This window comes from Trichomonas vaginalis, chromosome I (assembly GCF_026262505.1).
Source record: "Trichomonas vaginalis G3 chromosome I, whole genome shotgun sequence".
Lineage (NCBI taxonomy): Eukaryota > Parabasalia > Trichomonadida > Trichomonadidae > Trichomonas > Trichomonas vaginalis.
Window position 1 is genome coordinate 3301651 of NC_067203.1, and position 26912 is coordinate 3328562.

Sequence of the window (26912 nt, forward strand, 5' to 3'; positions counted from 1 at the left end):
ACATTTCTATTGTTATAAAAGTCTTAAGTGCTTGTGATCAGACAAATCTGTTTTCAATAAGACATCTTAGAAAAAAAATTGTAATTTGACTATTTCAATATCATAACACATTTCTATTGTTATAAAAGTCTTAAGTGCTTGTGATCAGACAAATCTGTTTTTCAATAAGACATCTTAGAAAAAAAAATTGTAATTTGACTATTTCAATATCATAAACACATTTCTATTGTTATAAAAGTCTTAAGTGCTTGTGATCAGACAAATCTGTTTTTCAATAAGACATTCTGAGTTCAAATCTTAAATTATATCTCTACCTTATATCAATACTCTTTTACCTCTATAAATATTAAAGCAAACAATGCCTTCCCTACTTAATTTTACTATTTTATTTTCAATTAATTTCATATTCTTTTATCTTTCACCTTTCTCAATATTTCTAAACGCAACTTCACAGTACATTACATTTAACCACCACTTTCTTTTTATCATAAATTTATTTTTTTAATCTTTATCTTTTTTATTTCTTTATTATTTTCTTCTTCATCAAATATCTTATTTCATCTTTCACCATCTTTTTATATTACCTATTGTTAACTCTTTATAATAATCTCATTCTGCAATTTTCATAAATACATTTCCTATAAAATCTTCTCAATTCATTTCAAACACATTCATAAATAAAATTGTGAAATATTAATATACTATATAAAACTAATATTTTATAATTCATTATTTTTTTGAATACTTCTCAGTTTTTTCTTATTCAATTTTTACTAAATAATTTCTCATTTTCTTTTTATTCTTATTCATTCTACATGCTGTTACTAGTTTACATATCATTAGCCGAAAAAATAATCATATAACAATCTTACCACATGTTAAATTTTTGATACATATGATTATTTTGAAATTTAAGAAATCGATTTCAAACATTCTAATAATGTCATAATGCAATCAGACAAATCCCAATTATTATAAACACTATAACATCGATTTTGACTTTAATTTTGAAATCGATAAAATATCTAGAAGATAAAAACTCATATATTTTGAGTGTAAACCTATTCAATTGTATTTTACTAAAGGATATAGATTCATTCACGAACTTAAATAAGTGTTCACTACATTAAATTCTCATTATTTAAAATCTGATTATTTGGCTTGTTCTTTAAAATCAAGTTTAAAGCCTACCATAGTGTGACAGGTACATTGCTAGAGACTATACTACAAGTTGGGCTATTTTAATTTATTAAAAAATAATAATTTGCATTCGCATTACACATCCTAAGTCCAAATCAAACTTGACCGATATGTAATGATAGCTAATAATATATACTTCAATGCTATATAAATGAATACCCTTAGAAACAAATATAAAGAAAGATATGAATTTTTTAAATTTTCACTTCACCTAAAATCATTCTGATCCGTAAAGTATTGAAATCTATCCCGATGAATCTGGATAAAATTGAATGAGTTGATCCCAATTTCCCGATCAATCCCGATGCCAAAAGATAAGTCGTTAAATGAGTAAACTTGTGAGGTGAGAGTAAGGAAATTGTTTTATCAAAAAGTTGAGAAAAAGTCATACTAGCCGCAAAATGGGGAATAATTTAAAATTCTATGGTAATTGAATATTTTTATGAAGATCATATAATGCTATCATATAAGCAATGTCCCTTGGTACCTTAAGATGGAAGAAAAATTGAGAAGATCAACCTCAAACATATGAGTGAGAAAACAGACTTTTATTTACAAATGTAAACCTTTGAATTACACGCCTTATCTAATTCAAATTAATCGTGAATAGAACGAAGAGGTAGGGCAACGATAGGTCAAAAAGGCTTCTCTGATAGATTTCCTTGCCTTTTGGATATGCTATAATATATAGCCTAGCATGATAGGATATGATGTCAAAAGTTAGAACATAACTTAGGATCTTGAGAAAAATGAAAAACAAAAATTACATAAAAAAAGAAAAATTTTATCTAATTTGTTTTTTTTGGACCGAATAAGTAATTTTATTGAATTTCAATACGACACATAGATTTTATTATTAGTAATAAATATAATGGTTTACTATTAACAAGGAACCTAAACTAATGAAAATTTGATTTCAAATATTGTATATGATTATCATAGATTACCAAAATATATTGCTATTTATGAGGATATAATATTGATTATTAGTAAATCGTATAAATTTAATAAATATACCATGAATATTGAATGAATTTCTTGATTCATAGGGGTAAAACGCGCTTTTATATGATTTAGACAGAGAATTTATGAGATGTAAATAACACAATAAAGGTTTATATTGAATATTTTCTAAAAATAAATCGAAATTATAAAAAACAATACATTTATTCATTGAAACTACTTGGACAAATATGAAACAAGCATTCAGGCAATACTTTTGAGACTTCAACGCATCTGATAATTTTTATATAACTTCACCTCTTATGCTTAGAGTGGAGGTATTGAGATCGTATAAGTATAGATGAGCTCACATTCAGATATGATGTGTGAACTTCTGTTTTCACTGCAATTTTGAATCAGAATAAACTCAAAACAAGAATAAAATGATATACTCACTCTCTAAATGTGTTCGAGATTTAAAGTTGTATGAATAAAACGATTCATCTTTCGAAGCCTCCCATTTAATGAGAGACTTCGAAAGATGAATGTATTCATGTAGATGAAATACTATATATGACCATGTGTGATACTAAAGATATCAAAATGTTCATTTTTAAGTGCAATAGAAGGGTTATCTCTCGTAAAATCTCAATTTAAGGAAGATTTAGAAAGAACTCCTTTCCTAAGTAGATAGTGTGTGGTTTCTGTCTTTTGGTTGATCAGGAACTATGAAATTAAGTCGGACAGAAAGAAGTTCTTTCCAAAACAGACTCCAAATGAGTTGTTCGAAAAGAACTTCCTTCTGTATATGGATAATTGTAGTTACCGCACTGAAGTATGTGATTGTGATGATGGAGTTCTCGATAAATCTAAAATCGGATTAAGATTAATTGAAAACTCAAGTAATTCTTTGAAATCTTGTGTTGTCTGGCACTATAATAACCAAAGAATGAGAATATTATGTTGAATGATGAGTACGTGTGCTCGGCATTCGCCGAGCGAATTGAGTTTAACGTACTATGAAAAGTGACAAATTTGGGCTTTTTTTCCTAGGGTTATGATCTCTTCCTTTCTGCTCAATACGACAGAAATGAAAGAATGAATTTGTACTCCCTAATTGATTACTACAATCTGTATCTATCTTTAACATAGAATTAGCTGCATTGTGATTTATACTCCAGAATTATTCAATTTAAGATCAACCTCGTAAATTTTAATCATATTGCACCAATACTCCTACGTTGAGATAAGAACATGATTATACATACCAAAGCCCCATATTAAAAATCAAAATTTAGCACCTCCATTATGCAACCACATTATTCGTCGCAAATAAGTATATTTACGCATATTATGATGCATATTCACACAACTCGTATACATGAAAAGTTATTAAAATCAGACAAAATTATTGCAATAAGGAAAAAAAACAACTTTATTATATATGTTAGTAATGAATTACAAATATTTCTACAAAGAATGCTCAATACTTCATATAATCTTCGAATATTTCTTATTACAAGTTAATACATTTTGACTCGAACATGATAAACAAAAGCTGACACGCTGATTACTACATTTATGAAAATATAGTACGTTTCCATTCATCTGTTTACTTGTTTTTGTTGGAATAAAATCATTTTTTTTTTCTTTCATGAAATAAGAATTTTGCTGCGAAAGCAATATCTCTAACAATAATTAATACATTACGTCAACTCTGGAATGAGTATTTATCAAATATGATATCAAAATCAAAAATTAGTTGTTTTTTATGATTAAAAACGATGTAAATTGATTATTTAACTAATTATCAAATACTTTGATTTTCCAAATTTTTTTGAAATTGATTTTTTCATGTGAAAATTCAAATTGTTTAATTTCATTTTTGAAATTTTGAATTTTTTTTGGAATTTTGAGTTGATCAATTCAGCAGAATTGATAATGCTATTGCTTTAGGGCATACCACAAGGTGATGAATAAAAGGTGAACATTAACAAATTATTTTAAATCACAAATATCATCCTCATCAACTTTAATTCTAAAAAGAACTGTACTGAATTATGAAAATGCATGATTTACATTATTAAAATCTTTGAATGAAAATAGTACAAGATAAGTTTTTATTCATTTTTAATTAGATTTAAACGAAAAACTACTCCATATTAAAATTTAAGTCGAGAAATCGTATTTTGTTCTTATTTGTTAGCATTTTGTAGACATTCTAATCTTGAATTAATTTGTTACATGATATTATTAACAAATTTAACTGAAAAAATATGTTAATATGGAATAAACCATGATTATATAAGCTATCAATGCTATATATAGGTCAGGTAAGTGGGGCTTCCAGGCGCGTTGCGCCTTCTAGCCCCTAAGAAATTTTGCCCAAGACCCAAGAGGAGGACCGAACCCCAGCCGACCAGCCGGTGACAAAACCAAAACCGTTGTTATTTACATCATATTAATGATGTCACTTTTAAAAATGTCACTTTTTGTTTCACTTTTCACAAATTATATATGTTTTCATGCTTTGTCACTTTTCTGTCACTTTTCGGGTAAAAACATTTTTATTATTATATATAAATGAATTTTACAAAACCACCGTTACCGTTCTTTGGAAATAAGAGTAGATGTAAAGATATTATATTGAGAGAACTTAAGAAACTACGAATGGTCTAACATTTGTAGATTTGTTCGGTGGAAGTTTCTATATATCCCATTTATGTCATACAATATTCCCAGACTCAAAGATTATATGCAATGACTTCGACAACTATATGGACCGTCTCAAACATATTCCAGACACAAACAACATATTGAAAGAGTTAAAAGAAAAGATACCTATAGGTAAGATGGAACGTATACCATTAGATAAGAAAAATATTGTGAGAGAGGTTTTGAAAAAAGCAGAATATATAGACTGGGATAGTATATCTGCTAGATTATTATATAGTGGTGCTAGAAGAGTTCATGACATTGAAACACTTATGTCAAAAGTTTTATATCTTAACTATACAAATGTTTTCAAAGAGGACATAGAAAATATATTGAGGGTATAGAGTTTGTGAGATGTCATTGGACAGAGTTGTATGAAAAATATAAAGACAAGGAAAATGTTTTCTTTATAGTGGACCCGCCGTTCTATAACACATGGGATTTTCAATACCAAGTTGACTGGACTTTGAGAAGCCTTTCCCCCTTATAGAATGAGATAGGACGGTTATTTTACAAAACTGACAACACTTTGACCGAGTAGTTTTTTGTGCTGAACAAAAAGTGTCATATAAACATCTGTCAAAAACCGCTTTTTAACTTCACTTAAAATGCCACGTAAGCTACGTAAGAATATACGTAAGAGGAAGAGAGCATTGAAACATCCAATAGTAAAACTGACACCACAACAACAGTTGCAACAACAAATGATGAATGACCCCACTATGTTGCAACAAATGTCAAGCAACCCTATGCTTTTAAACCAAGTTATTGGTGCACAGAGTGGGGGTTTAAGAGCGGCACTTTTAGCGAAAATGGCAGGCTATGGTGGAGCTGCAGACGGAACAGCTTATAACCCTCAAAGTCAAATGAATTTGAGTTCACTCAAAATCAAATAACAGATGTCAAAAAGTCAAACATAGACATACAGAAACAAATAAGTGAAAACGAAAGAAACTAGAATATGACAGACACACAAAGAAACTCAATGAGTTAAACGTAGAGAAAAAGAAGAAAGAAGAACAACTGAAAGAACTAAGTACAGAGGAATATGCGAAAAAGTGTCAGAAAAGCAGCAGAAGTAGCAAAAATGGAACAAGATGTTATAAATTTGAAAAACATACTACTCAATATAAAGTACTGAAAGATGAAGAGATAAAACAAAAAGCCCTGAAGACATATATGGATAGCGATGAGTATAAAAAAGAAGTTGAAGCAAATGTAAAGCAGAAAAACTTTTACAGTTGCAAAACCAACCGTACAGTATGAAAACTTAGCACAAGAAAGTAAAAATAACGACGCAGCCATGCAAAAGGCAATGAAAAGTGCAGAATATATAAAAGCTAATAATGACTGGTTAGATGCCCAAGCCAACGCTAAAGCAGCCCAACTTATAGGGTCAATAAGGACAAAAATACAAGCGGATGAAGACAGTTCAAATGAAGCTTTAATGAATGCTGACTTTAAGAATGCCTTCGAAGCTCTTCATAGTAAGGTGAAACTAGTGAACGACTTCTCATCTGGAAAGAAACTGAAGTCTGAAGGTTTCGACAACGAGTTAAGAGAAGTAGCACAAAATATGACGAAAATAACAGATGCAGCAACGAGACAGGCAGTTCAAAGTGCCTATGACGCCGTTAGAGCAACTGTTGTGGAAAGTCAAGAAAAAGAGTTACAACAGACCAAAACAGACCTAGTAAATGCTTTCTTAAAAACGAAAAGTCAGGTAGGACATTATGCTGCAGATGGAACATATGTGCCAGCTGGTGGAACTTATATACCACCAAACCCTCCAAGAGAAGCACCTGCACCCGGACTACCTAAAACATTTACATCGTCACATGGACACAGACACAGGCATGCACCAAAACCAACACAACAACCAACAGTTCAAAATCCAGCACAACAACCAACAGTTCAAAATCCAGCACAACAACCAACAGTTCAAAACCCTGCACAACAACAACCACAACCAGCACAACAACCAACAGTTCAAAACTCTGCACAACAACCACAAACAGAGCAAAGACACAAAAGAAGTAGAGAACAAGGAAACCAAGAATTCTTAAAAATGCTTAAGGAAGATTATGGTTACCCAGATACTCTTGACTTTAGTGACAGATATAAAGAAGCTATTAGAAAGTTCAAGGAAGGAAATACTGACCCGAACCTATTTAGCTTTATGGTTCAGCACCAAATGGGATATAATTTCAAACCTGGAAAATACAAGCTCGCTAAGGGATATGATTTAATAGCATATCATCCAAATGACATGAATGAATTTACTCCGAGATATTTGGTGTCAGAGATAAATGATAATTCAACTCTCTTCATGAAACGCGTAAAAAATAGAGACGGAACGAAAGAAGAAAGGCTTATGAATGCGGATGACTTAAATAGGGAACTTGTTGAAAACGGTCTCGGAATATATGAAATACCAGCAGATGAGGTACAAGAAACTCCACAGGAAGAAGTTCAGATACAACCAGACATGGAAGAAATAGTTCAGCAACAACAGCTAGAAGAGCCTGAAGGAAACGAACAAGTCCCTCCTTTGGAAACTAACTTCACAGAACTAGATGAAGATTGGAACAGCCGAAAAAATCTTGACCCTCAACAAGAGTATGAGGTGAATATGGAATCTTTCCAAGAGTCTAAGAAAAAAATTCGGCTGACATAGTAGAAGAATATCGAAAAATGTTCGCCGACATACAAAAGACTCCAACATCAGATGAAAATATTCAGCATAGAATGGAAGTACTGAAAGATAATGTACACAAATACAATAATCCTTTTACTTACGACCATATAACGTTCAATCTTTGGCTGAACTCGGTGAAAATAAAAGGTTAAATTTCAACAAAACATATAGAAATGAAACATTGTTTAAAGTTCATTCAGAACCTAACCAATATGGAAACAAACCTACTTTTGTTTCTGCAGACTATGGAACTACAATGAGATGGGTCATAAGCTAATCCGGATAGGTGGTTCATAAACTTACAACCTCAATTCCAAGAAGTTGTAGACGCAATGGAAGTGAATGGTGAACCAGATATAGCTGGTATTTTCAGCGCGGCTTTAATGCCATTGAAAGATATGAAAGATGCAGATATTTTGGACCAGTATGAAATGAACATGGCTGATGGAAATATAACACCTGACGTCTAAAACATTTATCTCAAAGAAACTACACAGAACCATAGAGATGGTATATTTGTTGTGAAGAGTTTAGAAAGAAAGTTAGGGAGAGAGAAGGAAGAGAACCTATTGTACATGACCTTGCAAACGAAAGTTTGCAAAATGTCATAAAAACTTACTTTGCAGACAATGAACTGAGAAGGGATGAATATTTAAGAAAACTCAAATGGACAGTACCAAATGAAATGGTAGGATTGAAAAAACATGTTCCTTGACAAAATAAAACCAACTACAGAAATAAATGACGCAAGACTGAAACATTGGGTAAAAGCTTTCCCATTCACAAAAGATATTATTGGTAACATGGAAAGAAAACCAGAATGGCTACAAAAACATATATTTGGAAACGAGCATATTCCATATGGACAAGCTATATTTGAAGAGCTTGAACCGGAAACTCAGGAAAGAGTCATGCAAACAATACGCGAAGACTCAAATACAAACTATGACAAAATCTTTCTAGGATATAGGTTACCTGAGATGGGCGACCAGAGCCCAAAGGCAAAAAGGACATGGGAAATTTACAACATACTAGGTGAACATGAGGCAAAGATGCAACAACTTGAAGCAGAGGGCAAGTTACCAAAAGCGACACCAAAGAAGAAGAGAAGAGTAGAACAAAGTGAAAGTAGTGAAGAAGTAACTTCATCTAGTGAAAGTAGTGGCAATGAAGGAAAAAGAAGAGTTAAAAACTCAGTCAGGAAGAAAGTAAAGCTTGGTACGAGTGGGTTCTATTATGACACATAAATCCAACTATTCTATATTTTTACCCATATGAAATGTACGCCGCTCAGAATATAACGCAACAGTTTTGGATGCCATGAACGGAAATGTTTCCGAATGGTATAACGAATGCGACAATGCCATTAGAAGGTCAGAAATAGTTCCTGGAACTTACGAATATACAACTGCTGTTTCTTATGGAAACGTAGGTGAGTTTGGAGAAGGTTCTTCAACAACAGTAGATATTGCTTGCGACAGGTTTCATATTATTTCTATTGACAACTCATTCTTATACGTGGAACAAGACATTGAAATAAAACCTTCTGCCAAGTTGTCTGACAAGAAAGGTTGCAATGGAATTTTCTATGTCGGATACCAATATGCTCCAGAAGTTTTCATGGGATATAAGATATATTCTAACTCTGACTTAGTTCAAACAGTAACATGGGCAAACTATGAATGGTTCGCTTTGAGAAACTCAGTACAACCACAAGCTAGAGAACAAACAGACCAGTATGCAACTATTGAGAAAATAAGAAGACTTGACCCTAACGTTCCAGGAGTTTATGTTAACCTTTCTGGACAAACTGCAGCAGCAGTAACCAAAGTAAAACTGAAACTTAGAGTTCCTTTGTCATCTTTCCTCATCTTCAGGTTTTTAAGATACTTGCCAAACTGGGCAGGAAAAATTTCTATCGAACTTACTCCAAGCAAAAATAACTTAGTCATTGCACCAACACAAGACCCATTCACTATTACAGACGTAAAGGGAACAAATCAAACGTCATTCGCCGAATTTTGCAAAGACAAAGTTGACTTAGACTTTGGTTTCTCAAACTTCAACACTGCAGTAAACTATTATTTCAATGCTGCTGGAGATGCTTGGGACCCAGTTAAGTTCACATGCGAAAAATTTGAATGCAAGAGAATAGAAAGCAGACTTGCAGTCTATATGTTGGACCCAGATATTTCAAATGCTTTAGCTGCCAAATATATTGCAGTTCCACTTATGTTCCCTATACACCAAATATCTGTCAAAGACTTTGCAGGTGAAGTTGGAAACCAAAGTGCTGACCCAGGTGCAAGAACAGATATTGCTTTAACAACTGCAATGAAACATGCAGATACTATGTTTGTACTGTTCAGACGAACTATAAATGACTATTCTTGTTTCTACAACCCTGGTATTAAATATCATATAAACATAGATGGCAAATATTATCCAAGAGAAGAATATTCTACAGTTGAGGATATGAGGTCATACAACTTGACATTAGATGCTATGAACTTTAACAACAACTTCACAACAACCATTAACCCTGAAATGCAAAGTTCTATTATGCCATATGTGAAAGTATGGACTCATACAGGAGGTCAAAAAACTCAATATACAAATGGAGACCGTTCAAACTTTTGGCTTGGCATTCCATTTGCTGACTCAGAAGACTTTATGGGTGGTATTTCAACTGTTGGTACAGTTCAAATACAATATACTGGTGACAGAGACGGTCCAGATGAATTGAGAGCAAAGAAGTTTACAAAACCAATAGCACTTTTCACGGAAGATGCTCTTTTGAAGATTCGTTCGATGAAACCTGCTGGGGCTCCTCAGATTGGCATAACGACAGCTTCCATCGAGCAGATTGGCAGCAGGTCAGTAAGTTGTTCTTGAACTGACTTCTCTCCGTCAAATATTGACAGTACGCCAGTTTTGACATAATATTGTATTATAAACTTTCCTTTAGTAATATCTGTAAGTTTTGAAGTTATATTTTTGTCTGCTTCAAGAACTTTCACCATTTCAGTTATACCAACTTTCTTTGCTTTATGAAAATATTTTGGTTCAGCAAATATTGCTATTCTATAACATTTTCCATTGTTTGTGTAATGAACTATTCTGTCAATGTATTTGTATTGTTTGTGAGTATAAATTTTGTTCTGCTTCAATTCAATAAGATATCCGAATACGTCCATCTTTTTATTCTAAGTAAAATGTCATTTCCGAAAAATAGAAGCGTAAGTGTTTCAAAAGGTTTAATGGCGGTGGCAGATGTGAAGTTAAATTCACCAACTCAAACAAACAGTCAAAGTGTTATTGTCAATGTCAAAGACAGAGATGTTGAAGTGGGGAAACCATACGAAGACGAAGATGGTATAACAATTGTTCCTGTAAAAGAACCAACATATCCTGAAGTTAACAGAGACTTAAGTTCTGTTGCAGATATTCGAAACGACTACCAACAACTGAAAGACAAACTTCAAACTCAGGAGAAGATTTGTCAAGCTTTAAGTATAATGTTAAACTTGGTCGAACACAACCCTGTAAAAGTGAACTCATATGTCATTGCACCTCATGAAGTTTTGAAAGAACTATTGAAACTTTTGACAGAGGCAGACGATATAAACATCAAAGAAATAGAACCCGACATTGGTTGCTGTGGTGTTTCATATAATGTCATTGACAAGATATACGTTATGAAAGGAGGTGAAACGTTGAACTTAAAGTATAGTTTCCCAGACGTCATAAAAATATTTGACGACCACAACATTTCATTAAAATTTATTTGCTAAGTAAATGGCAGAAGACATAATGGTTTATACTATTACGACTAAAAACCCTGAGTCATATAATTCTATAACAACAAACTTACAAAGTCCTCAAGGACGATATTGTAAACTAACCTTAAACACAATGACGACTAAAGCCTGTTTTGCTCTTTTGACACCAGAAGACTTTATTGTTGTGAATGGTAAAAAATACTCCTTTGAAGATACTTACTCAGATATACCACCAACAGGCTTTGTTGACTTATTCAATACTTTAAATACGGGTGTAACATGTGCTGCAACTAGAGCAGGTTTCATTATGTTTGGATGTCCGACTGAGTTTACTATTAATGATATGAGCTATAATACAAAACTTATATCTGGTTTTTACTACCAACAGTTTCCTATAACAGGAAAAGGTGTCATACAAGGAATGTCTATTCCATTGACATTAAGCACACTAATCTTATATATTGTTTCAAACTTAGGTTCAAAGTGTTATTCGAATGTCGACAGAAACTATTATGACCAAAAGATACTTATGCGTATAAACAATACTTTCTCTGCTGGTTTGCCTATTGTTCATTCGAATGCAGAATTTTCAACCTTAGTGAACTCAAACACTTTGGCAAGTATAACGTTGACATTAGTTGACGCAAACTTTGTTCCTGTAAAACTTTTATGTCCTATGTATTTGTCAATGACGGCAGAAAGTTTCGAATTGGAAGATGCAACTGGTGAAAGTATTGTATTACAAGAACAACTTCAACAACAAATAGCTCAAGAACAACAAATGCAACAAATGCAACAACAAAGTCAAGAATAAAAAAATAATATTTTTTTTTATTTTTATAAAAATGTACAGAATAGATGTTTCAGATTTTTATGACTTCCAAGCATTCAGAAATATGTGTCCATTTCGAGACTATAACAAAGCAGTCGAGAATTTGAAACGTTTAGTCATTTATGTCGACTCTGCCCCAGAATGTTATGTCATGAAATAATGGGATGTTGTCTTTAACAAACCAAGAGCAACAATAGTGTCTGAACAAGAATGTAGACAGAAACTTAAGAAAATAAAAGTTGTACAAGTTGGCATGAAGATGTTAGATGCTTGGGATATCTTATTGTCAAAACTTGAAGATTTTTCAGTTCGTGGTATAAAGTTTTATACACCTTCTCCAAACTTCTATTCTATCTTCACTGGATATAAATATGAACAAGTAGAATGGAAAGAAAATATTATAGAAGCTTGGTTAGACCATGTCAAAGAAATTATATGCAATGGAAACGAAAAGGTTTATGAGTATATCTTATGTTGGTTTGCAAACATCTTACAACATCCAAGTGCTAAAAATGAAACTGCTCTCATTATAATTGGAAAACAAGGAACAGGTAAGAACACATTCTTTACAGATATTTTGTGCAAACTGTTAGAAGGTTATTCGAATCCGAATATGACAAACTTAGAAAACATCTGCGGTAAATTTAACTCTTCAATTGAGAATATGAAACTTATAGTTTGCAATGAACTTCAAAGTATAGATACAACAAAAGTTTTGAACTCAGATGCTTTGAAGAGTCTTATAACAGACAAAGTTGGAGTTGTTGAAAGAAAGTATAAAGACCAAAGAGTTTGTGAAAATGTTGCAAACTTCATTATGGTTTCAAACAATGCTGTTCCGATGAAGTTAGAAAGTTCTGACAGAAGATATGTAGTTGTCAGAACGTCAGATTCTCATATGCAAGATACAGAATATTTTGACGACTTAGCAGAAACTTTGACATCTGACTTTTACAACCACTTGTTCTCATATTTCATGACATTAGATATTTCTAAGTTCAATCCAAGACAAATTCCACATACCGAAGAGAGACAAACATTGTTAGAAGCAAACAAGAGTGTATATGAACTGTTCATAGATGAAACTGACTTTGTGTCATTAGATGAAAGGTCATTGTACGATTCGTATAAACAATATTGTCAAGAATATGGTTATATGACAGCTTCTAAACGAACATTCTTGGCAAATGTCAAAAGTCTTTTAGATGTTCAGAATGGTGTATATACAAAGAAAAATTTTTCTGAGTAAATTTTAAAAAAAAATATTTTTTTATCCGATAGAAAAGATGACAAAATTCATCTCAGTAAATAAGTACATGTCAGGACTTAAAGAAGAACTAGACCCATTCACATATTTGAATGTTTACTTCTACCATTTTGAAAAGTCTTCATTCAGCAAAGTTTGGAACATCGAACCAGTTAAGTTTGCTATTGTGACTAAAAATGGTGCGAAATTTGAAGACTTAGACATAGAAGGTTTGTTAACAGTCAAAGAAAGTTTTGACAGAAGGTTCTCAAACCTTAAAGAAGGCAAAGCATACAAACTTGTTATACCTTATGAACCAAAGAAAGCAGACGACTATGAATATTATGAGTCTAAGATAGTTGAAGTTCAAGGTAAATTGGGTAAAAAGATTTTAGAGTCTAAGCCAGTGTTTACTCCTAAAGAGGAAGAGAACATTGACATTGACCCAGAAATGTTCTAAAAATAAAATTTTATTTTTACATGTCAAATTTCTTTTTCTCTGGAACTGGTTCAGGTTCTTTCTTCTCTTCTACTTTTTTCTCTTTCTTTTCTTTCTTCTTCTTCTCTGGTGGAGATATGTCAAATTTCTCAGAACCATATTTATGTATAAGTTCTTTGTCCTTTAATAGCTCATCTATTTTGTTTTCTATTTCATCTTCAAGAACAGCGCATGTGTCTTCTTTGCATTCTAAGAACTTTTGTTGGACTTCATCTTTCCAATCGGTGTCATCTCTGTCAACAAGTCTGTCATTGACAAATTTTAAGACTGCTCTGCTTAATGTTTTATGGTTCTTGTCATATTCCCAAAAACAGAACTTTAGAACAAATTCCCCTTTCTTGTTTACACTATGTAAGATTTTATGGTCGACAGATGTTTTGCTGTCGAAAAGCTTGTCTCGAATATAGATAGCGAAATCGCTAGACATTTTCTAAAAGATAAAAACTTTAATTTTTCTAAAAATATGTTAGAAAAAAAGTTTGCTGACATTGACAAGAAATTTGAGAATGTTTTAAACAAGAACAAGAGGAAGTTAGAAAATGCTCAGATAAAGCCTATACATGACAAGTTCTTATTTGCTCAGAATGGTATAACAGGTCTAATTGCACCACCTGGGTCGGGTAAGACTTTCACTTATCTTAAAATAGCTGCACAGCAACAAGAACTAGATGAGAAGAACCCATTCTATGAGTTAGTTGTTATTTGTAGTACTTCTGGTCAATTTGACCAAACCGTCAATTCGTTCAAAGATATTATAAAGAAGTCTAAGTTAGTATGTATAAAGGATACTGAGTTGTTAGATTGGATAAAGAAGTACCAAAGAAGAGTTTTGAAGTATAATGCTATAAATGAGTATATAAATTCTAAGTTTAAAGACCCAAATGAGGAAATGCAGAGAATATTAGAGAAGAAACACTTCAGAAACAAACAGAAAGAGATAGAATACATTTCGAAGAAATTGCAATCTTACGATTGGAAGACTTACCCTCATAGATGTCTTCTTATCTTAGATGATTTCGCCTCTCATCCTTTGTTAAAGAACAGAGAACAAGACATGTGTCGAATTCTTAAGAAGCTCAGACACTTTAACATCTCAGTTGTCATTTGTGTACAGACAGCAAAGAGTTTAAGTAAGGATGTTAAAAGAATACTTACTGACATAATACTTTTCCCCGGATTGTCCGAAGACGATTTCATGGAACTTATGAAAGAGTCCATGGCAGGTAAGTTTGACAGACATGAACTATGGGAGAAGTATAAAGTCATACAAGACCCTCATACTTCTTTCAGAATTCATATCTACGCAAACAAAGTTCAAATTGTAAAAAGTCAAGCTTGAAAAATAAAGAGTTCATTTACTTTGCTTGTTTGAAGTTGTCAAAATACTCTGTTATTTTTTCCTTTAACAATGACAAATCTTCTTTGAATGTAAGTATTGTACAACCTTTAATATCATAGTGTGTTTGAGGTAACGTATCTTGAACTATTTGTTTCACATCTTCATTTGGGGTCATTGAAATCGGTAAGTTTTCGCGATAGAACCAATTTCTGTCAGATTTGTAAATCTTAGCAAGGTCGTAAAAGCTCTTGTTGTTTCTTCTGACTAAATGCAACATAACCATATCTCTGTCTTCTTCATTTTCCATCTCTTCAGTATAAATCATATACTTATAGTTCTTTTCCTTTCCTTTTGGTACCGAACGTGGTATTCTTTTCTGAATGTTTTTGTCTTTTGCTTCAAGCTTGTTTTCCATCTCTTCACGTTCTTGTCTATGAATTTCGTCAAGAAGTCTGTAAATATACCAAGCATAACGAGGCGAAGCCCACATTGCAACAGCATTTACAAGAAGTCTATGTACATAATATCCTCTCAAACCGTTTGGCAATTTTTCACGATTTTCATAGAGTTTTGGCGACTGGGGTTTTTTACTTACTCGAGTTTTTGCGACTACGAAAAAATCCGTAGTCGAATTTTCAGCTTCATTTAATAGTTCAATAGTGCTTTGGTTCCTAAACCAGTCTTGTGGTTTCTTAGTATCTGGAGCAAAACATGCTGTCAAAATACTTTGCATTTGGTACATATTGTCTTTGACCGAACGAATGAGACGGAGTTGTTTGTTAAACTGTATGTACTCGTATTCTTCATTTATAGCTTCATGGACTATAACTGTTGTTGTGTTCTCTGTTGTTGACATTACTGTCTTTACATACAAAATAAAAAAATAAATAAAAATAAAACTAACTTTATTTTTTCTATCTTATGAAAATTCATGATTTTTGTGCTGAATTCAATAAAAATATATTTTAGGTGAAGCCCACATTGCAACAGCATTTACAAGAAGTCTATGTACATAATATCCTTTCAAACCAGGAGCCAAATTCTTGCGATTTTCGTACGGAATCTCTTCCCTCGGTTTTCCGAGGGAAGCAATCATATGAGGAAATTCATGATTTTTGTGCTGAATTCAATAAAAATAATGTTTAGGTGAAGAGGTGAGATTTCACCTCTTTTTTCACCTCATTTCTACCCCAGTTATTTTATAAACGTTTCACATGGTAAACGTTATTTTTTAAATTTTGTGAAAACTCAACGGTTTGACACAAGCCATATGCCATTTTACTCAGAATTTTGTTGCTGAATTCAATAAAAATATATTTTAGGTGAAGAGGTGAGATTTCACCTCTTTTTTCACCTCATTTCTACCCCAGTTATTTTATAAACGTTTCACATGGTAAACGTTATTTTTTAAATTTTGTGAAAACTCAACGGTTTGACACAAGCCATATGCCATTTTACTCAGAATTTTGTTGCTGAATTCAATAAAAATATATTTTAGGTGAAGAGGTGAGATTTCACCTCTTTTTTCACCTAATTTTTCACCTCTTTTTTTCACAAGCGTTTTACATGAATTGTACGATGTATATTTGAAATCCTAAACAGTTTCGTAGCTTCTATTTCTTCTTTTAGTACATCGAATGTTTTAACAATGCCGAAAGTTTCTTTATACTTCTTCTTGACGTCAGATAAAAGGAAATCGTCAGCAGTTGGATAGTTTTTGTTCAGAAATTCTAACATGTTCATTTTATCTTCTGCTGGCTTTTCTGCTTCTTTCTTTAAGTCTGCATAGTCGTTTCTCATACGTTCTATCTCTTTGACGGAGTAGTTATATCTCCTCATTGCTGCTTTACATTTAGAACATTGCGGGTTCATTTTTGCGTTATATTCTGAAACCTTACCTGCTAAAACAACTAAAGCGTCAATTGCTCTCTTCATCTCAAACATAGCGGGTCTTATTTGTTTGTTCCATACTTTGCCTCTTCTATCTTTATCTCTTATTTCCCAAACACATTCAGCAACTAACGAAACAAAGTTGTCGTAGGTCTTAAATTCTTCAGATTTATATATGTCAGAAACATTCTTATATACCATGTCGCAATCTTTGTCCATAACTTTATGGTTGCAATGAAAACCAAGGAATTCATAATTTACCTTTCGTATGAACTTCTTTATTTCTACTGAGTCAGTTGGTTTGACTTCAATTTCGTCAAATTCAGGAATAGTGAGTTTTTGTTGTTGGATTTCAGGTAGTTTAGGCAAATGGTCAATAATGTCCTGCATTTCATAAAGATATTCTTCATTTTCTTCATCCTGTGCGGTACAGTCTAAATTACTTGTTAAAAGTTCTTGCTTTATCTTCTGGATTTCTGTTTCAAAAGTATATGAAGAAGGAATAAAGCTTTTCATCTCTACTAACATTGACGTAGGATTCATAACTAACGAGTTTGGTGCTGTTGTTTGAATTGTTGTTGTGCCGATTGTTGAAATCATATCTTTTATACAAAATAAAAAAAATAAATAAAATAAAACTAACTTTATTTTTTCTATCTTAAGGAAATTCATGAAAATTCACGAGGGTAGAAATGAGGTTAGAAATGAGGTTAGATCTAACCATCTACCCGACATTCTCGTCAAATACAAAAAAATGAAGAATAACTTTCACTTTTTCATTATATAACTGTTATTTTTGACGAAGTGAAGTTTTACACTTCGTCAGAAAAATCCCTGAAATCATATCTTTTATACAAAATAAAAAAATAAATAAAATAAAACTAACTTTATTTTTTCTATCTTAAGGAAATTCATGAAAATTCAAGAGGGTGAGAAAACAGGTGAAAAAACGGGTGAGATCTCACCTCTTCACCTAAATTATATTTTTTGGTGTAAATTTCCTAAACTGACTGACTGACTGACGGCACAAAGTGGCATAACGAAAACATTAATATATAAAATTCATGAAAATTCAAGAGGGTGAAAAAACAGGTGAAAAAAGAGGTGAAATCTCACCTCTTCACCTAAACATTATTTTTGCTGAATTCAGCAACAACTTTCTCTCAATTGGAGCTGTGGCATACTCTTTGCGTAAGCGGTTCAGACCTTCTTCGAACTCTTGGTCTCTCTTGGACTGAGATTGGAATTGGAATTGTTGGGGTGGAGCTTGCTGGAACATCCAAGGGTTGGGGAAGTAACCTTGAGGTGGAAATTGGTAGTAATTCGGAGGTACTTGCTGGGACTGAGGTGCAGGGCTGGTGCTTTAGGTTCCTCTGGTTTGGGAATGGACTCGGTTGGTGGTACGTCGGACATCCGTTTGTGTCCTGTCGGAAGGAAGAACTTTTCCTGTCGGACATCCGTTTGTGTCCTGTCGGAAGGAAGAACTTTTCCTGTCGGACATCCGTTTGTGTCCTGTCGGAAGGAAATTTTTTTCCCTTTGTCCGGAAAATTTTTTCCTGTCGGATGGAAAATTTTTTCTCAAGTTCGACCAAAAAGTTCTCAATTTTCGAAAATTTGAATGGTTTACGGACGGACAACTGGAAGAGTTCTTCCTGTCGGAAGGAAAAATTTTTCCCTTTGTCCGGAAAATTTTTTCCAGTTGTCGGGAAAATATTTTCCTGTCGGATGGAAGGACTCGGAATGCCAGAAGGATTTGACGAGGCAATTTACCTAATTGAAATTAACGACTGCGTAAAAGACTACTTGCGCAAGGTAATGAAGCCCAAGGTCAAGTTCACCACTATTTCTGGAAGGTCTACACTTCAGCTCGAGACTTCGACTGGAATTCCAATTCAAATACCAGAAAACACTCCTTTCGACGACATAAAGGACGCCAAAAGAGAAGCTCTTGTTAAGTTCCTAAACAAACGTCCTTGGATAAAAATACCAAACAAGGAGAACCCCCTACCCCATATGAAATTGGCAATTCAGTCTCTCCTTCACTTCTCGGGTCAACCATTCTACATAACCTGTGAAGGCGACATCCAACCAGTTCAGTAAACATCTCATTTTAACTCACTTTTTTAATGTTTTTTGTGAAAGTGTCAAAAATAAATTGTTTTCATGAGTTTTCTACGATGTTAGAAAAGTGGTTAGAAAACGTGTTAGATCTAACATGCTAACATAAACATTATTTTTCAATACTTTTTCAGCACTTTTCCGTAGTTATATATGAAAGACAATTCGAGATAAAAGTCATAGTACAATGGAATAATATGTTGCACACCATTTGTTGTGAACCAAACTTGAAAGTCAGAGAAACTGTTACTAGGTGGTTCGTAGAATTTAGAAGCAAAGTCATAAAAGTCCTTACCAATACATAGAAAACTATTGTTGCTTGAACTGAAACTTGCATGACACATAACATTTTGAGGGTCAAACACGTTTCTATAAACTGTCAAATCTGCTGGTGGAAGTATAAATTTAAATGGACCATCTGGTGGTAATGGTTCGTTCTGGTTTAGTAACCGAAGAAATTGTGCCCAAGAACGTTTGTCTACTTTCCAAAATAAAAACTCTGTATCTCTTGGAGGGTTAATTTCAATCTTTTGAAATGAAACGGTGGAGTTCATCTTGTCATATTCTAGTTTCAGATAGTATGTTCCATTTAGTAAAGAGTCGTATTTTTCTTGAAATTCCCAATAATATTTGTTCATTTGAGTTTGAAAGTCATTTAGAGTTTTCTCAAGACTTTCGTCTGAACGAACTGTAAAGATTCTCATTTCGTCAAATTTGTCTATTAGACCATCAGAACCTTTATACTGCCCATGAAAATATACTGCGAACATAAATGCGTTAGTTCTATTTGAAAACAAAACTCTTCTAAATCCTATTGCCTTTGCATCTGAAGGACTTTGAAGCCAACGAATTGGATAGTCAAACCTGTATGCTCGGGATGAAATTTCTTCATCTGAAATAGTCCTACCAGCATTTGTAAAGATATAGTCTAACGGTTTTGTATCTGCTACTTTTGTTCTTTGTTTTTCAACCTGAAGCATTTAATATATGTAAAAATATATTGTTTTAAAATGGTATGCCATTTCATATTTCTCATCTAACAAACAAGTTTCCCAACGGTCTTCTCCAACAAACTCAGCGTACAGTTCAAATAAAATTTAAAAATGTCACTTTTTTAAAAAAAAATTTTTTACTTCATGCAATGTTTTATTTCTGTGCCGTCTTCAAGTATGCCCCAATATTTCCGTTTCGATATTACATGAACTTCGGTGAAAATTTTGTCCAATTTGAATCGACCCATCTTTTCACCGACTAAACCCATTTCAATGAGTTTGTTGTATCCTTCTTCGTTCGTCATGAGTGCGTCAATGTTCTCATAGTAAACCTTGACTTTCGATTTGACTTCGGAGAAGAATTTGTTGTACTCGTCAAGGACTGCCTTTGCGAACTGAGGGTAAGACCAATGTTCGACAATAGGTTTTAATGTGGTTACTAAGCCACTTTGACCTTGAGTGAATTCGTACTTCAAAACAAAAGGAGAAAACCTTTCAACAAAGTTGTCGACCTTCTCATAATGTTTACTCTTCATCTCTTGAGGTTTCTTAATGGAATATCCCCATGTCGAATTCATAAGCAATTTGAGTGTCATTGCAAGTTTGGGGTTTGAAGCTTTCCTAATATCATACAGTTGTTGTATGACTTTTCCAACTGTATAGTTCCTTCCCGGGAACTCACCATCTTCGTTTGGAATTCCAGTCGGAATATATTGGACAAACCTCATGTATGCAGCGTTAAGGTCGACATAGTATATCTTTTCGTTTGAGTCGAACTTGTCGCAACCAATTGGTCCAGTTTGTGGAAATTCAAGTGAGTCTCTTATCTTCTGAGAAACTTCTCCTGTTATCTCATAAACATCGTCGAAGCAACCTGTTTCATATAAAACCTTCTGACCTAACTCAGATGCTCTCCAATACAATTTGACGTCAATTGGATGTCTCAATGGAAGTTTGTTTATAGCATCTTGAAGTTCTTGCAACCTCATTGGAAGTTCTTCTGGTTCAGGTTGGTATCCGAACATACCAACCCCTTGTGGAACTGTGTACTTCTTTTGTACTAGAACTTTGTCTGGAACAACTTTTGGTCTTGCTAACAATGAAAAGTTTGTTTCGTCTTTTGGTACAAAACTTTCTGTAAGCTTGTCATCTGGAATTGGTTCCAACAAACCTTTCTCGAAAAGAATGTCTACAGCTCTGACAATGTTGCACTTGCCTTTCCGAACAATGGGTTTGTAAGACTTTCGTTCAACATGAAGTGGTTGTGGACAATTACAATCTTCAACATGGTAAATTGAACTCAACAACATAGTCGTCATGTGAAGAACCTTTAGCTGTAGGTATGTTGACTCGGATATTGACATTTGCCAACGGTGCAATTTTTGCCAATTGACCTCTGAGAATGTACCTTGTCTTCACACATGACTCAAGATACTTCATCTTCTCTTCTGTAACAAGACCAGAGTTCCTGAGACATGTAAGAATGCAAGGTTCATTGACAATTGTTTCAATTGAATTGTAAATTCCATACCTTGTCAAGTCAATGTCAGACTTATTTATGAAGGGGAAGTATCCAGCATGTTGTCTGACTGCTTGAGGGTTAGGTTGGTACCATTCGAACTTGACACTTGCAATTCCTTCAATTGCATTCAAAATGTCTGAGTCGGAGTCAACCATTTGTTCTCTCTTTGTAGTCTTGAAAGCGTCAAGAAGTTTTGCGGCTGTGTTGTCATTGCCATGTGCATAGTAAATGTGAACCATCCAAATCTGTTATGGTCAATCTGAGATTGTGTCCTTTCTTATTTGCCGTCTTGTATGGCAGCAAGTACTCCCATGAAGCCTTCTTGTTCTTTCCTTCGTCAAAGTTTACTGTAAAGGTTCGACCAGATGTAATTTGACTTCTAACTTCACGATACTTTTCATATGCATATCTTGTTCTTTCCATGGGAGCATGTGCAATCTTCACCTTTTCCTTTTTTCCTTCTCAAAGGATGCAATTGTTCGTCATGTTTCCAGTAGAATCTGGCAAAGCCGTCGTGTCCTTCAACTTGAGGTTCACTAACATCGAAAGGCATGTCCATAAGACGTTCTTCTTCTAACCTTCTAGTCTGTTTGGATAATTTGCACGTGCTGTTTCCAAATCCATTTCGTAGCGAAGACCAGACAATTTTGTCATAGACTTTTATGGGTCTTCCCTTCCTATATATTTAAAATTCTTCGAAACTCTCCAACCATATCTTTGTAACTCTGCTTTTATTCTAGCAGACTTTCTATCCATTCTATATGGCGGCATTTTTATAAAAATAAAAAAAATATATTTTTTCTTTTACTTAACATAACCGCCTGCTGCCATAAGCTTTGACGCCAACCCATACCAGCTAATGAAGGTTGACTTGGTTTAGTTTCCAAACTAAACTTTGGTTTTGGTTTATCTTCAGTTTTTTTTTTTCTTCTTCTATCGGTTTTTCGTCACTTTTCGGTTCCTCTGACTTTACTTCACTTGCAGGAACAGTTGTGTCGTCAACATCTTCATAAATATCATATGCCATTTGTTTTTGTTTTCCTTTCAACTTTTTGTGTTTGTTGTAAAGTTTAGAATATTTCGACTCTAAGTCAATGAGATGTTCTATAATGAACTGTTGGTCAGTGAAGTAAACTTTTCCATCTGTTGTCTCGAAAGCTCCTTCAGACTTCAATATTTTATTGTGAGAGTCTGTTCTTTTTTGAGATACTAGCCATTCCATTTTTATGAAAGTGACTTTGTAGTTAGGGTTTGTATTTCCAGACCTGGCACTTTCTATTATTGAATTTTTCTCTTCATCTGTAAGTTCTTTGACGGGTTTTGACAATGGTCTGAACTTTTTGTTTGTGGTCAAATCTACCGTTTCAACTTCTTCGGTCATTTCATCTCAGTTAAAAAATTTTAGTTTGGTTTGTTTTCAACTGGTTGTTGTTGTTTTTTAAGTCGGTCTAAAACTTCCCTGAGGTATAGGAAGAACTTGACAAAACACGTGGTGTAACTGCTGGAAGCCGACAAATCCATCTTGAACTCATTTGTCTCAATGCTGCATTGTTCATTTCATCTCAATAAAAAACTTTACATTCCCCACGTTTGAGGCGGTTGAGGTTGGTTATTGTTTACCCACTGTTGTGCATGGTTATATCCTCTGTTAAAGAATCTTTCACCTTGGTCCATATAGTGTCCTGCTTGGTTATAGTAGTCATTTGCTTTGTTATAATAGTTTCCTGCTTGTCTTCCTACATTGTCCATCCATCCTTGAACTTTTCCTCTTGTTTCAGGATTTGGAATAAGATTTGTTGCATCTCGTGCTACCTCCCAACCTTTCTGTACAGTTTGTATAATAGGTTGTGCTTTCTCTTTAAGTATACCTAATGTACTCAAAATCTTCCTTCCAATTCCAAATGCACCTCTGGCTATTGTTCCCACTGCGGGTAAAAATCTAGATGCAACTCCTGCTAATGCGCCAAATAAACCCATTTCTTATGGGTTAAAAAATGACGAATCCAAACAAGGACCCCTATGTTTCTAAGGCAACAAAAAAAGCACTCATGATAAAAATCTTTAGTTCAACACCAAATGCTTGGTTTATGGATATCTTGGAAAACATTCCGAGAGTTAGAACAGATGGACCTCCATACTGGTTAATATTTGTTGGTCAAAACACAAGATATAGGGTGTCCAAAGGTGCGTTTAGCACAGCGCTCTATATGAGACTATTAAAGGAGATATATGCTGATTATAAATATATAATAAAAAATATGAATATATGTATATGATGAGTATGTTGTATTTTGGCGCCATGCCGGGATATAAAATGAATTTTGAGACAAGAGGCGGTTTCGCGGGAAATTTTGGCGGGATTTTTTTCATTTTTTTAATGAATCATAAAGAAAACATCCTCGCTCTTGCAAAAAAATGCAAAGACTGTAAAAAAATCTACGAGACATTGGTAAAATGCTTCGGTATGGATGCTCCTAGCTATTCCACTGTAACGTATCATGTTAGGATGTATCACTTCATGAACAAAAAGGCGCCCATCATAAAAATTGACAAAAAATCGCCGGATCAAAGAAAAATCAAAGCAATTCTTCAAGCGCTAGATGAAGACCCAAGAGCATCACTCAGAAGGATAGAGGAGATGACAAAGATACCACGTACAACAGTCAGTTATTATATGCACAATTATTTGAACTACAAACTAGCGTATACACGTTGGGTTCCGCACAACCTTAATTCAGTTCAAAAAAAATCTAGAGTCCAATCTTCGAAAGAGCTCCTCTCTATATTGGGTGCGTATCAATCCAAGAAGTTTCGCTTTTTAGTAACAGAGGACGAGTCTTGGTTTCAAAATGCAACAGAAGCCAAAATCATGTGGATCCCGAAGGATGAAAATCCGCAAACATTCCCGAAGAAAAAAATTGACACACCAATGATGATGTTGTCGGTTTTTTGGGGCGTGAATGGCATCATCGCAATTGATATTCTTCAAAAACCTAATACGATGAATGCTCAGTATCTAATTGACAATGTTCTTACTCAAATTATCAATTCTGATGAGTTTGAGAAATCCAAACAACAAAAACAAAAGTTTGCAATTCATTTTGATAATTCAAGAGTTCACAAAAGTCATAAGGTAATGAATTACTTGGTGGAAAACAATGTCAAAGTTGTTCCAAACCCAATTTATTCACCTGATATTGCACCCTCTGACTTTTATTTATTCGGCACGCTAAAAAAGAGAGCTGAAGGACGCGAATTCGCGAGTCCAGATGATCTTGAAAATTTTGTAAGAGAGCAATTTGAGCGATTTTCTCATGATGATTTAAAGCGTGTCTTTCAAGCCTGGATCGATCGCTGCGAACGCGTGATTGAATCCAATGGTGATTATATTTAAATAAACTTTATATATATGTAACTTGTTTATTTCTATTCGCAGTATTCAGGTTTGTGCTAAACACACCTTTGGACCTATACTGTGAAGCCATACCATTATGGTCCAAAAATATTTTAGATGTGAAAACTGCTTTGACAATATTCGTTGACAAATACCACCCAACAAAACTGACATCTGACTGTGAAAGTTCTTTCAAATCAGATGATGTAAAAAACTATCTGCGTTCAAAAAATGTAAACCAATATTTCATTGTCGACCAAAACCATTCTGCTCTTGGTGTCATTGACGGTTGTATAAAAATGTTAAGAGACTTAAACCAACCACAAGGTGGTGAAGCAAATGAAATGTCATATGACGACAAATATAGACACTTCTCCATGGCAAAGATGAGACAAGTTTTAAATATTTACAATAACCGTAAACAAAAAGGTTTGGGAAACCACTCCCCCGAAGAAATGAAAAACAACCCTGACTTAGAGAAAGACTATATATTTAATAATTTAGTCAAAAGAGACAAACAAGAAAGAATGCCGGGCTTCAAACTTCAGAAAGGTGACAAAGTAAAAATAGAAATACCTAAACGCGACCCATATGAAAATACTATTGACTATGACAACAATGGAAACCCGACAGGTACTCACATTCGTGTTCGTAAAAATAGAAGAAAGTATACAAGAGAATATTATGAAGTTTTAGGCAAACATGGCAAAATGTACACACTGCAAGCAGAAGATAAAACTACTATTGCCAGACCTCGTTTCAAACTTGTCAAAGTTCAAAGTGGTATACTTTCAAAGACAGTTCCTAACAAATATAAGACAACTCCTGACGAATATGCTAAAGAAGTTGAAAATGACGACTAAGCAATTCTATACCATGCGTAAACTGTCATGTAAGGTGGCATATATTCTTTACTTTGTCCCGTTGTTTGCGTATATCCTGAAACGTGATGTGTATGGTTTCCTCCTCCCTCAGTGTTACTCCAGTAACAATTTATAGCAAACTTAACGTTGTCTTTAACATCATATCCTTTACCTTTTGTCATTGCTGACCAATCCCAATATCTATGCTTATGCCAACCTGCTTGAGATGTACTTAAATCTATGTAGTGACTGTGTGCAGGTAAATTTGCACCTGAAATCGTTTTACTTCCACCTGTTTCCTTTGAAGAGTTTGCACAATACAAAAACCTGTCGACTATTTGAGTCCAAGTTCCAAAACCAAGTACTACTTCTGGTCTGGTAGAGTTCATTGAAACATATAATGAGCCAACCGGGTAAATAAGATTCGGCAAAATTTGTTTAAGCACATTGAGTTCCTGTCTTAGATGCATAATACTATTGTCATTAGATATCAAAGTATCTACAAGACTTGTTGCCGGTGGTATTGTTGGACCTTTATTTGGCAAGGTTGTGTTTAGTGTAATATCATCTGCTGTAAAAGTTGTAAAACTTGTATGTGTATGAGTCTTATCTGCTTTCTTCTCTAACTCATCGTTAACATAAGTTTTATCTGCTTTAAGGTCTAAACATCCTGAAACCCATCCTGTATCAGCTTTACTTTTAAAAATCTTCGATGTCCATTCATGATACCATTCAACCCTTTCTTTAATTTCATTATCTTTTTCATCCACATATTCCTTATCCGCTTTCTTCTCTAACTTACTAGCCACATATTCCTTATCCGCTTTCTTTTCAAGGCTAACGTTTAAGTCTGTTATTTCAGATATAGAATGTGTATGAG

At 33.8% G+C, this 26912-nt stretch overlaps 15 protein-coding genes and 2 pseudogenes across 17 annotated transcripts, besides 7 other annotated features; 11 read left to right on the forward strand and 6 right to left on the reverse strand.

Annotated features, from left to right (window-relative positions):
• Nucleotides 1–24: 24 nt before the first annotated feature.
• Nucleotides 25–81: a mobile genetic element.
• A 50-nt stretch (nt 82–131) lies between these two features.
• Nucleotides 132–190: a mobile genetic element.
• Nucleotides 191–241: 51 nt separating this feature from the next.
• Nucleotides 242–283: a mobile genetic element.
• A 1160-nt stretch (nt 284–1443) lies between these two features.
• Nucleotides 1444–1509: a mobile genetic element.
• A 1603-nt stretch (nt 1510–3112) lies between these two features.
• Nucleotides 3113–3160: a mobile genetic element.
• Nucleotides 3161–5465: 2305 nt separating this feature from the next.
• Nucleotides 5466–6557, forward strand: TVAGG3_0921300 (annotated as a pseudogene). The gene has a single exon. A coding segment is annotated over exon 1 (1092 nt).
• A 138-nt stretch (nt 6558–6695) lies between these two features.
• On the forward strand, nt 6696–6923 carry TVAGG3_0921310 (protein of unknown function, DUF4106 family; the record flags this gene model as incomplete). Its single annotated transcript, XM_051252240.1, has 1 exon — nt 6696–6923. One exon carries the CDS (start codon nt 6696–6698, stop codon nt 6921–6923), a length of 228 nt encoding a protein of 75 aa, XP_051077814.1.
• Nucleotides 6924–6925: 2 nt separating this feature from the next.
• Nucleotides 6926–7689, forward strand: TVAGG3_0921320 (annotated as a pseudogene). The gene has a single exon. A coding segment is annotated over exon 1 (764 nt).
• Nucleotides 7690–7754: 65 nt separating this feature from the next.
• Nucleotides 7755–26912: part of a mobile genetic element that runs on past the window's edge.
• TVAGG3_0921340 (protein of unknown function, DUF4106 family) lies at nt 8536–8802 on the forward strand (the record flags this gene model as incomplete). The annotated part of the gene is made up of 1 exon (XM_051252241.1): nt 8536–8802. The coding sequence occupies one exon, from the start codon at nt 8536–8538 to the stop codon at nt 8800–8802; it is 267 nt and encodes an 88-aa protein (XP_051077815.1).
• On the forward strand, nt 9176–10181 carry TVAGG3_0921350 (protein of unknown function, DUF4106 family; the record flags this gene model as incomplete). The annotated part of the gene is made up of 1 exon (XM_051252242.1): nt 9176–10181. A coding segment is annotated over one exon (1006 nt), but the record flags the coding sequence as incomplete, so codon positions are not given.
• On the forward strand, nt 10771–11206 carry TVAGG3_0921360 (protein of unknown function, DUF4106 family; the record flags this gene model as incomplete). Its single annotated transcript, XM_051252243.1, has 1 exon — nt 10771–11206. A coding segment is annotated over one exon (436 nt), but the record flags the coding sequence as incomplete, so codon positions are not given.
• TVAGG3_0921370 (uncharacterized protein) lies at nt 11354–12151 on the forward strand (the record flags this gene model as incomplete). The annotated part of the gene is made up of 1 exon (XM_051252244.1): nt 11354–12151. The coding sequence occupies one exon, from the start codon at nt 11354–11356 to the stop codon at nt 12149–12151; it is 798 nt and encodes a 265-aa protein (XP_051077818.1).
• TVAGG3_0921380 (uncharacterized protein) lies at nt 12423–13329 on the forward strand (the record flags this gene model as incomplete). The annotated part of the gene is made up of 1 exon (XM_051252245.1): nt 12423–13329. A coding segment is annotated over one exon (907 nt), but the record flags the coding sequence as incomplete, so codon positions are not given.
• Nucleotides 13456–13875, forward strand: TVAGG3_0921390 (protein of unknown function, DUF4108 family; the record flags this gene model as incomplete). Its single annotated transcript, XM_051252246.1, has 1 exon — nt 13456–13875. The coding sequence occupies one exon, from the start codon at nt 13456–13458 to the stop codon at nt 13873–13875; it is 420 nt and encodes a 139-aa protein (XP_051077820.1).
• On the reverse strand, nt 15270–15995 carry TVAGG3_0921400 (KilA, N-terminal/APSES-type HTH, DNA-binding family; the record flags this gene model as incomplete). Its single annotated transcript, XM_001293139.1, has 1 exon — nt 15270–15995. One exon carries the CDS (start codon nt 15993–15995, stop codon nt 15270–15272), a length of 726 nt encoding a protein of 241 aa, XP_001293140.1.
• On the reverse strand, nt 16805–17743 carry TVAGG3_0921410 (organellar and viral DNA polymerase type B; the record flags this gene model as incomplete). Its single annotated transcript, XM_001291327.2, has 1 exon — nt 16805–17743. One exon carries the CDS (start codon nt 17741–17743, stop codon nt 16805–16807), a length of 939 nt encoding a protein of 312 aa, XP_001291328.2.
• Nucleotides 18307–18600, reverse strand: TVAGG3_0921420 (uncharacterized protein; the record flags this gene model as incomplete). The annotated part of the gene is made up of 1 exon (XM_051252247.1): nt 18307–18600. The coding sequence occupies one exon, from the start codon at nt 18598–18600 to the stop codon at nt 18307–18309; it is 294 nt and encodes a 97-aa protein (XP_051077821.1).
• TVAGG3_0921430 (uncharacterized protein) lies at nt 18869–19243 on the forward strand (the record flags this gene model as incomplete). The annotated part of the gene is made up of 1 exon (XM_051252248.1): nt 18869–19243. One exon carries the CDS (start codon nt 18869–18871, stop codon nt 19241–19243), a length of 375 nt encoding a protein of 124 aa, XP_051077822.1.
• TVAGG3_0921440 (uncharacterized protein) lies at nt 19381–20241 on the reverse strand (the record flags this gene model as incomplete). The annotated part of the gene is made up of 1 exon (XM_051252249.1): nt 19381–20241. One exon carries the CDS (start codon nt 20239–20241, stop codon nt 19381–19383), a length of 861 nt encoding a protein of 286 aa, XP_051077823.1.
• TVAGG3_0921450 (DNA/RNA polymerases family) lies at nt 20391–21278 on the reverse strand (the record flags this gene model as incomplete). The annotated part of the gene is made up of 1 exon (XM_051252250.1): nt 20391–21278. The coding sequence occupies one exon, from the start codon at nt 21276–21278 to the stop codon at nt 20391–20393; it is 888 nt and encodes a 295-aa protein (XP_051077824.1).
• On the reverse strand, nt 23351–23752 carry TVAGG3_0921460 (uncharacterized protein; the record flags this gene model as incomplete). The annotated part of the gene is made up of 1 exon (XM_051252251.1): nt 23351–23752. The coding sequence occupies one exon, from the start codon at nt 23750–23752 to the stop codon at nt 23351–23353; it is 402 nt and encodes a 133-aa protein (XP_051077825.1).
• Nucleotides 23946–25243: a mobile genetic element.
• TVAGG3_0921480 (Mariner transposase) lies at nt 24042–25169 on the forward strand (the record flags this gene model as incomplete). Its single annotated transcript, XM_051252252.1, has 1 exon — nt 24042–25169. The coding sequence occupies one exon, from the start codon at nt 24042–24044 to the stop codon at nt 25167–25169; it is 1128 nt and encodes a 375-aa protein (XP_051077826.1).